Consider the following 10,137-nt stretch of genomic DNA (forward strand, 5'->3'; position numbering starts at 1 on the left):
TAGTTAGCTAGTTAGTTCATTGTAAAATAAGATGATAAAGTTATCTTTATTACTCGAAAATTAGTTTTAGATATTCATTTTTACGCAACGCGAGAGGGTGACCAATCGATAAGAAAAAAAGTAACATAAATCATTCGATCTATTTGTATGTATGATATATTTCTAAATTAAAAATAAAATATATTATTTTTTGACATTTAATCAAAGATGAAGAAGAATATGGAAGTCTGGGCATTGTGATCACTTAAACCAGCTTATGACGGTCGTATGCCCCGTAATCGCCCAGACTTCCATATTGTTCTTCATCTATGATGAGATGTCATTTTTTTTTAAATTATTTTATTTGATTTATTCGGGAATTGTACAGCTTACATATCGCTCACTCCTTTCAAGAACGTCATAAATAAAAAATCGTCAATTTTCAGTTGTGCATGTTTTCGGAATGCCTAGAAAATGTACAATATCCCAGCAAAAGAGGCATATTTTTAACTTAATATTTACCCGCTACAGGGCAGAAAGTGTTGTTTTTGCATTTTGAAGAAAAGGTATTGTTTAATTATTTTTTTAAATAAACTAAATATTTTTCAAATGAAGAAAAAACCTTCAGGTTTTACCTACAAAGATCTGTTGCACAGTAAAAAGTTCAATAATTGGTTGATATTTATTTTTAATACTTTGTATTATATTTTTAAACATTAAAAACGTTCTCGTGAAAAATTAAGTTTTTTTTATTTATGACGTTCTTGAAAGGAGTGAGCGATATAAAAATTGAAAAATTAAACGAAAGTTACATTTAAAATAATAAACATTACATTACATTTACAAAAAATAGTTACGTTAAAAAAAAGCCAATTAAACAATTCCACATTTATGTTATAAAACTATTAAAAAACATTAAGAGATTTAAAAAAAGGGTCTGATTTAAAATAATAGATTTAGCAGGAAGGATAATATGGAAAATAACTAATTTGTGAACAAGTATTAGGACACACTCAAAATCTTGTTAATAATACATCATGACATTGCATGATGATGATGGCGGTTATATTTATATGAACCCCCCTGGGAATCGAACCGCACGGTAGCCGGGCGTGCTGACCATTACACTACGGAGGGGGACAAACCTAATCTAAGTAATCAGCACGCAAGAAATTTGAGTTATTTATAAATAAATTAATTTGACAAGCAAACGCAGGCACACAAATGGACGCAGAACACTGCAGTAAATAATTATATCGTGAATCCTCAGTGGGGATTGGTCAATCCTTCGTCAACAGTGATTTATAGCTCGAATAAAATGAAATCATTTTATCATTAGATACTACACACGTCCGATTTACGTTTATACAACTGAAATAATGAATTCATTATTTGATTTATTCATACAAACATTCGTTTGAATATCAAATTTCTTTCATTCATTTAAAACTAACTAACTAACTTTCACGCCCCATTATCCGTCTTTGTTTATATATATAAAGGGTGATTTTTTAGAAGCTTTTGTTTAAAAAAAAAAAAAAACACATAAAATTCAGAGAAATGCATGAAATCTTTATTTGAATCGATAGTACGGTCCATATAATTTAATGTTTGAAGATTATTTCATTCAAATGGTCCATCCGCTTATTCCAATTTTGGATTATCTATATATAAATATAGAAATGTTTACTCATTTTGAAATCTCAACAAAATTGAGAAAGAATATGGAAGTTCGGGCATTTACAAGGCCTATGACCGGTCACAGGCTGGTTAAGTGATCATTTTACACATGCATAATACTCACCATTTTCGATACTATCAGAAATTATGGGTTATTTGAGAAAACTAGAAAAAATAGAAAATAAGCACAGACCCTTTTTTGAACCTGTAACAGGTAATAAGCCCTGTGAATACCCAAGTTCTTCTTCATCTATATTAAGATTTCAAACTGTACAAAGAACAGGTATGCCAAATACTTGAAAGTGGTCAGGTTAGGAGTCGTAATAATCAGCGGGTATGTATGAGGAGATGCATGAACGTGGAAGAGGCGAAGAATGTTTGCAAAGACAGAGTGGTGTGGCGTTCTGTTTTCTCTGCCTACCCCTGCGGGGAAGCGGCGTGATGGTTAGTTAGTTCAATAATCTTTGTAACCCATGGACACCCTGCTCGAGTTGAAGTTATCGAGCAAATTACACATATTTTGATAATTGAATTCCATTTGAAGGTTATCATTACACGAAGTATGACGGAGCCGGTGATAGTGATTCACGGTGGAGCTTGGGGGGTCCCGGACGGGTGGGTGGTGGACACGGTGAAGGGGGTGAAGAAAGCGGCCAGTATTGGGTACGACGTTCTGAAGAAGGGAGGGTCTGCTCTGGACGCTGTCGAGGCGGCAGTGAGGTACCTAGAAGATGAGGAAGTGTTCAATGCAGGTAAGAGAATTGTAAACAATAATTACAAAAATAATATTTGATACAATTCAATAAAAATCGGTTCTTTAAGTATAAGTAAATGGAAATAAACTAATTTTCCTACTTATTTTTCATTTAAATCGTTTCTTTTATATTAAAATGTATTTTTTTATTTATTTAAAACGTGTTTTAATAGGAAAACATGTCAGAACAACTGAAGAGAGGAAAACACTGTGGAAGAATTTTTATAATTAAAATGTAACTTTGTTTTAAAATCAGTATAAATATTTTATTATAATGTCTATCGGTTTCGAAGCTAACCACTTCTTTATCAAGACTGATTAATAGTTTTAATCAGTCTTGGTAATGAAGCGGTTAGCTTCGAATCTGGTAGACATTATAATTAAGTTACAATAAAATATTTATAGTGATTCTAAAATAGAGTTATATTTAAAAATGATTAAGGAAACACTTGTTTTTATACCACTTGAGTTTATTAATGACTGCTCGTTTCGGAAGCTAAACTTCCATCGTCAGGTCTGAATAATAACTCGACCTGACGATGTTATTATTCAGGCCTGAGGATTGAAGTTTGGCTTCCGAAACTAATAGTCATTAATAAACTCAAGTGGTATGAAAACAAGTGTTTCCTTAATCATTTTAACATGTCTTACCATAAAGTAAATGCCGAAACAATAAATAAAATAAAGTTACATTTTAATTAAAAAAAAGGGAAAATCACAAAGTTAGTGCTTCAAACATAAATTAAATGGTAAAAATTGTTGTGGATGTTCGAAAGATGTATTTTTCAAAGGTCGTGGGTCATCGTTGAACCTAGTCGGGGAAGCTGTCATGGAGTGCAGCGTCCAGAGGGGGTGTGATCTGAAAGCTGGATGCGTGTCTCTCCTGAAGGACATCCAGCATCCGGTTTCCCTAGCTAGGGCGGTGATGGAGAGATCTCCTCACGCCTTCCTAGCAGGTGAAGGAGCTAGAGATTTTGCGATTAGTCAAGTAAGACTCATCGGCTATTATTATTTATTATTTTCTCCCCTCTTATTCCTTATTACTTTCTTCCTGGCTACATCTTAACTTATAGTCTTTGTAGACTGCTGGGGTCAGTTCTCTTCGTCCTCAGGTTGTAGGTCTTTCTGTCATGGTCAACGTCACCTACGCCATGTCTTCGAACCATGTTTTCTCTTTGCAGCATCTATGATTTTTTTGGTCTTCCTCTAGATACCTTTCGAGGAAAATCCTCTTATTCCTCATTACTGAGGGATATAAGTTATTATTCTTCTTCTCCATCTTATTCCTTATAACTAAAGGTTATTTTTTATTATTCTTCTCATCCCTCTTATACCTAAATACATTTAGCAAAGTATGACTTTTATCCAGTTATCCCTTGACTGCGCTCCAACAACCGAGGTGCCAATTTTGGAGCTTTGAAAAATGAGTGTCTTTGATCTTGCCAGTTATATTTTAATATTCTGCTCCTTCTTATTCCTTATTACTGAGACTTATTATTTATTATCGTTCTTCTCCCTCTTCATCCTTATTACTGAGGGAAATTATTTATTATTATTCTTCTCCCCCTATTCCTTATTACTGAGGGTTATTATTTATTATTATTATTCTTCTTTCTAATATTCCGAATAACCTTTGTCAAAGTATGACTCTTCTCCAGTTATCCCTTGACTGCGCTGCATATAGCGCTCCAACCATCGAGGTGCATTCTGCTGTCTTAACTTCATCGGTCCATCGTGTGGGGATCTTTCTCACCCTCTCTTCCCCTCCAGGATACCGATCACAACTAGTCGTTCCAGGCTAATGGACTCGTTGCTTCTAGCTGTCTATGAGAAACTGGAGCATACGCCTGCAACACCATAATTTAAATGCGATTATTTTTCTCATTTCCTTTTCTTTTATGGTCCATGTTTCAGCAGTATAGAGAAAATGGAGTAGACCAAACTGCTGAAAAGCTTTATCTTGGTGCTAAAAACTTAGTTAGTATAAGTAAGCCTAGATATCGCTCAATCCTTTCAACAAGGTCATATATCAAAATACTTGATTTTTCAGGAGATCGTTTTTAAAGTTTAAAAATATAATGAAATGTGTGCAAAATAAATATTAAGCCACTTATTGAACTTTTTACTGCGCAACAGATCTTTTTAGGTACAACCTGAATATTTTTTTCTCCATTTGTAAAATATTTGGTACAAATATTAAAAAAAAAATTAAACAATACCTTTTCTTAAAAATGCAAAAACAACACTTTCTGCCCTGTAGCGAGTAAATATTAAGTTAAAAAATTCCGCTTTTGCTGGGACATAGTATATTTTCTGGGTATTCCGAAAACATGCACAACTGAAAATTGACGATATTTGATAAATGTCGTTCTTGAAAGGAGTGAGCTATATGTCTTTTTTGTTGTTTTTTTATATATTTTTATTTTAATCTCGATAAAAATAAATATTGCTTATTAATTTTTTTAACAACTTTGTATAGTTTTATAGTATTTAGAATAACTTCTCAAGTTATAGAACTAACGCCATGAGAGTTGACATAATGAACAAATACACTCGTGGTTGTATTGTACATTCATTTAAGTATACGTGGCGGTAGCATTACAATGCGTCGTAAGTTTAAACACGCCGAACTCAAGCGATTAGGGTTTTAGTGCTTTCTGCGCTTAAGTAATTCCTGACGGCGGGGGCGTTAGGTTTACCTGCTGTTTAGTTGACATTGAAAGCTCCCAACCGCATTCCCGGATTGGATACAGAAGCTTTAGGCTTCCCTACAGACCAAGCTTTCAGAGCAATTTGTTTATGAACTAAGTAGCGAAAATTATTTTTAAATGTGAATTAAAATTGCACCTCGATTTTCTGTGAATGTACTCGTATGTAAATTTAAAAGCTTTCTATGTCCCTGCCACTGCTAATTAATTAAAATAAATAAAAACATCGAAAACCACCACCCAGTTTCGTTTTGCCGCACATTCATCTGAGAGTATATATATAGCGACCGGCTGCCAGCGAGGTCAAACGTCTCTTCACCCCTGATTTTTTTTAAAAGAATGTTATGTTATATATATTGTTTTTTTAGAAAATATATTTTTATATATTTTTTTGGATTTTTTTAGAATATGTTTTGAACTATTTTTTACTTCTTACCTTTCAATAACACTTTTCTAATTAAACCCATATATTTAATTCGAAGAATAACTTATCTTTTCAGTACAAAAACGGTGTTTTAATAAAATAATTCAATTACGTAAAATCTTACCTGGGTTTAAAGATAATTATGATAAGATTCAACATTTGTAGGGTCTTAATAAAAGTCATATTAATAATTTCAGGGATATACTATATCTTCTCCTGATTATTTTGTAACTGAGGATGCTAAGAAAGAACTTGAAGATTTTTTTCTCAATCAAAACGGGGATCATTCTAGAAAGGTATATTTATATCTATTTATTTATTTATGCTCCACCATACACATGATTACAAATTACAATTAAGTTATATTGGCAATATTAACTATGCTTATATTAATTTTATTTGTTTTGGAATTGTACAGCATGTATATAAAAATAGTATAAATGACAGTGATGACAGGCTATGAAGCTTAAAAAGTTGAAGCCTGAGTAGGGTCATGATAAGCGGTGTTGCATAAGCCGTAAAGCATAGCTGGATTTCAGAGTCACTTGGACATTAGGTAATAAAGACGGTATGTGTGTGTGAGTGTGTGTTTGAGAGTGTGTGAGTGTGTGTGTGAGAGGGTGTGAGTGTGTGTGAGTGTGTGTGTGTGTGTGTGTGTGTGTGTGTGTGTGTGTGTGTGTGTGTGTGTGTGTGTGTGTGTGTGTGTGTGTGTTAGAGATAGAGAGAGAGAGAGAGAGAGTGATAGTGTGTGTGAGTAAGTGCGTGTGAGGGTGGGAGTAAAAGGGTATGAATAGTATGAATACAAATTGGTTGGTTGGAAGATATTGCTTTTTAGCAATAAGCCCGCCAATGAACTTATTTATTTTCTGTACATGAAGTTTAAATAAATAAATAAAATGGTGGTATAAAATGGAACGTATCCAGGAAAGTCAATGTAAACAATACGAAAAATTATGAAGAAAAAAAAATGGATAGCAGAATGTATTTCCAGGACACTGTGGGCGCTGTAGCGCTGGATCAGTTTGGCCACGTGGCGTCCGCAACTTCCACAGGAGGAACTGCCGGCAAGTTCGTGGGCAGGATAGGGGATGCACCCCTGATCGGCGGGGGGACGTATGCGGACGATGAGGTTGGAGCTGTCTCTTGCACAGGTAACAACGTCAACTGTCCCTACCCCCAAGCCTGGGCAGCCCCGTGTAAGTTTTCCCCTTAGGTGCTTTACATCGGAGGTAAAACGAGGCAAAACATTACAAATAAAACTTGAAAAAATATATTAAAAAAGATAATTATACCATTAATTATATAAAACATTAAACCGTGAGTGTAAGTCCCTCTCCAAGCACAAGAGCTCAGTCTCTTTTTTGGAGAGGCAGAGCGAATTTAAAAGTAAAAGTTTGCCATATGTGTAAATGTTTGGAAAATGTATTATATTGTACTTAAAAATGTAACTATATTAAATAAATAAATAAAAAAAAATAAAAAATGTAGTTAGAAATAGAAGCAGTGGAAACCTAGGAATACTTGAGTAATTCATATACTTGGGTGTGGTCATGTCAGAACTCGGAATAATGGTCGGGTATATATGAGGAAATGCATGAATGTGCAAGAGGCTAAGATTGTTTGCAAAGACAGATTGGTGTGGCGTTCTATTCTCTCTAGCTAATACTCCGCAGAGACCATTTTATTTAGATGTATGCGTGATCCTAACCGGATTATTATACATACTAGGAGACACCTGAAAAGACAATACTATGTCAGGAATAAATGTGAATTATATGATATACTTATCATAAAATTTTATATATATTTATTATAAAATTCATATGTCGCTCACTCCTTTCAAATCAAAAATCAAAAATTAACAATTTTCAGTTGAGCATGTTTTCGGAATGCCTAGAAAATGTACTATATCCCAGCAAAAGAGGCTTATTTTTAACTTAAGATTTACCCGCTACAAGGCAGAAAGTGTTGTTTTTGCATTTTGAAGAAAAGGTATTGCTTAATTATTTTTTTAAATATACTAAACATTTTTAAACTGGAGAAAAAACCTTCAGGTTTTACCTAAAAAGATCTTTTGCTCAGTAAAAAGTTCAGTAAGTTGCTTGATATTTATTTTTTAATACATTGTATTATATTTTAAGCTTTAAAAACAATCTTCTGAAAAATCAAGTTTTTTGATTTATGACGTTCTTGAAAGGAGTGAGCGATGTGTGAGTTTCACTTTCACTTTTCTCGGAAGGATCTATGGTTGATTTTAGGAATATTATATAAGTCTTTAAGACATATTCTTCTTCATCTATGTTAAGATATCAAAATGTAAAAAAAATCCAGTAGAGTAGAGAAACCCTGATTGGTGAACAAGGTTTTGGATACACTCAAAAAATGTTAAGAATATTTTTTTTTGTGTAAAACTTATTTTTGACAAAAAATCTTCCTTTTTTCAGGACATGGGGAGAGCATTTTGAAATATTGCTTATCACACACCATCATCACCCTCATGTCTTCGGGGATGTCTTGCTCCGAAGCCTCCAAGAAGGCAGTGCAAGGGATGACGAAAAGGGTGAACAACACCGGGGGTGCCATATGCGTCTCGAAGACGGGAGATGTCGGCTACCACTTCACCACTAAACGCATGTCATGGGCATATGTAAAGCGTAACGAGATGCACTATGGAATCGACCCGAACCACCATGAAATAGAAAAATATCCTTTTTGATTGTGATGCATCAATATTGTAGTCATGCAGGAGAATGTGACCGAGTGCATTTTTTTACAGAAACGTGATCATTGACAATTCATATCTTACTAGCTTGATATTACCCTGAAAAAAATCCAAAATTATTTTAAACGTGGAAGTATAATATATTGACTTGTTAAAAATGACTAACTGCATTGATTTCATTAATTGATTCGGCAGTCACTTTGTGTAAAATCTATTTGAAAATGATGCGGAATGCATCAAAACACGTGTCACAGAAGATTTTAAGAAACAGTGGTATTTACTAAGTAAAACATTAATCAAAAACTGCATTGATGTTTATTTTCTTGCCAAGCAAAAGTGACTTAAATAGCCCTCCTGAACATTTTACGTTTTGTTAGTTGGTCACTTTCTCCTGTACGACTATGATATGTAACTAAATTAAATAAATAAATCAAATATCTTCTTATTTTTCTTCTTCTGACCTGAAGAGGGATTAGCCTCCTGCGATGTCGATTCCCAGCTGTTAATCCATCTCTTCGATCGTCTGCCCGGGAGTAGTCTACTTTAAGTTTGGCTGTGCATGCAATGTAGGGGAGTCTGGATGGTTCCATTCTCCCGACTTACGTTTACTAATGTATATATATTATATATATATATATATATATATATATATATATATATATATATATATATATATATATATATATATATATATATATATATATATATATATATATATATATATATATATATATATATATATATATATATATATATATATATATATATATATATATACATATATATATATATATACATATATATATATATATATATATATATATACACACACACACATATATCGGTTAAATGTTGAATGTTGCAGAGTGTATTTATTGATCACCTAAACCATCCAACAACCTCAACATTAAATTCCAAGCAAATGCCTATACCTGTATATAACCATTTCCATATCTTCTTTCTTCTCTGTCTAGAAAGCAATAAAAATATGAAATGGCCACATTATTTTTATTCGGTAAATAATGACTAACCTCTTTACTAGCAGAGCGCAATAGAGAAGTTAGAGAAACTGTCAATCATACTGGATGCTAGTACGAGTACGGGTATGCAACACGAGTAGAGTGTTGAAAATAGAGAAAGGAGATGTAGAGGGAACCAAGGGAGAAAAAATAACAATTGAATGTGTAAAATGCTTTTTTATTTAAAAGTAACAAAATATATATTTTTATACAAATGTTAATTTCTTACTTAAATCAAATTACAAAATTCTTCAAATCTACAAATTATAGCATAGAGTTATATGTTTTCATCGTTGAAATTATCATTAAATAATACAAAAGTTGTCATAACATACCGTAAACCCCCCCATAACGTTGAGATAGGTACCGCGTTATAGGTGGGCACCGCGTATAAAAATTTTAAATTGTATTTTAATTCAATGATGACTCGTGTCAGTCATTTCCGTTGGTTAAAATGTACAAATACAAGAAAGAAAAACAAAACACAAAAAATAATTATATCACAAACAAACAGAAACAATAAAATATAAGTGTAAGTCCCTCTCCAAGCACAAGAGCTTAGTCTCTTTATTGGAGAGAACTGCGTTATTAATTTTAAGATTGTAAAAGTAGAAATGTCTAGAAAATGAATTAACCTGTCCGGGAGTATGGCCGTACATGTACGGCCATACCAAACTTTTCTCAAAGGAGTATGGACGTACATGTACGGCCGATACAAAATATGATTTATGACACGATTTATATTTAAACATGTTAAAAACATGATTTATCGATATTTCGATAATTTTGATATAAACCATGTTTACTGGTGTAAACATCTTTGTTTATTCAAGAAAATATGTTGCTTATAG

At 32.9% G+C, this 10,137-nt stretch overlaps 1 protein-coding gene across 1 annotated transcript; it reads left to right on the plus strand.

The window, feature by feature from the left end:
- The first annotated feature begins 2,200 nt into the window (after positions 1-2,200).
- LOC148306345 (putative isoaspartyl peptidase/L-asparaginase CG7860) lies at positions 2,201-8,706 on the plus strand. The gene is made up of 5 exons (XM_088265285.1): positions 2,201-2,411; positions 3,205-3,401; positions 5,743-5,841; positions 6,537-6,696; positions 7,990-8,706. Exons 1-5 carry the CDS (start codon positions 2,222-2,224, stop codon positions 8,259-8,261), a joined length of 918 nt encoding a protein of 305 aa, XP_088121411.1. The 5' UTR covers positions 2,201-2,221; the 3' UTR covers positions 8,262-8,706.
- Positions 8,707-10,137: the final 1,431 nt, after the last annotated feature.

Source organism: Brachycentrus maculatus, unplaced genomic scaffold, assembly GCF_059751285.1.
Source record: "Brachycentrus maculatus isolate JH-2025_06_01 unplaced genomic scaffold, ASM5975128v1 h1tg000244l, whole genome shotgun sequence".
Lineage (NCBI taxonomy): Eukaryota > Metazoa > Arthropoda > Insecta > Trichoptera > Brachycentridae > Brachycentrus > Brachycentrus maculatus.

What these genes read in the sequence shown, in the direction of transcription:
- LOC148306345 (XM_088265285.1), top strand. Translation starts at nt 2,222, where the DNA reads ATGACGGAGCCGGTGATAGTGATTCACGGTGGAGCTTGGGGGGTCCCG. An exon ending in GAGATTTTGCGATTAGTCAA is followed by an intron (nt 3,402 to 5,742) that starts GTAAGACTCATC and finishes TAATAATTTCAG; the next exon opens with GGATATACTATATCTTCTCC. An exon ending in ACGGGGATCATTCTAGAAAG is followed by an intron (nt 5,842 to 6,536) that starts GTATATTTATAT and finishes ATGTATTTCCAG; the next exon opens with GACACTGTGGGCGCTGTAGC.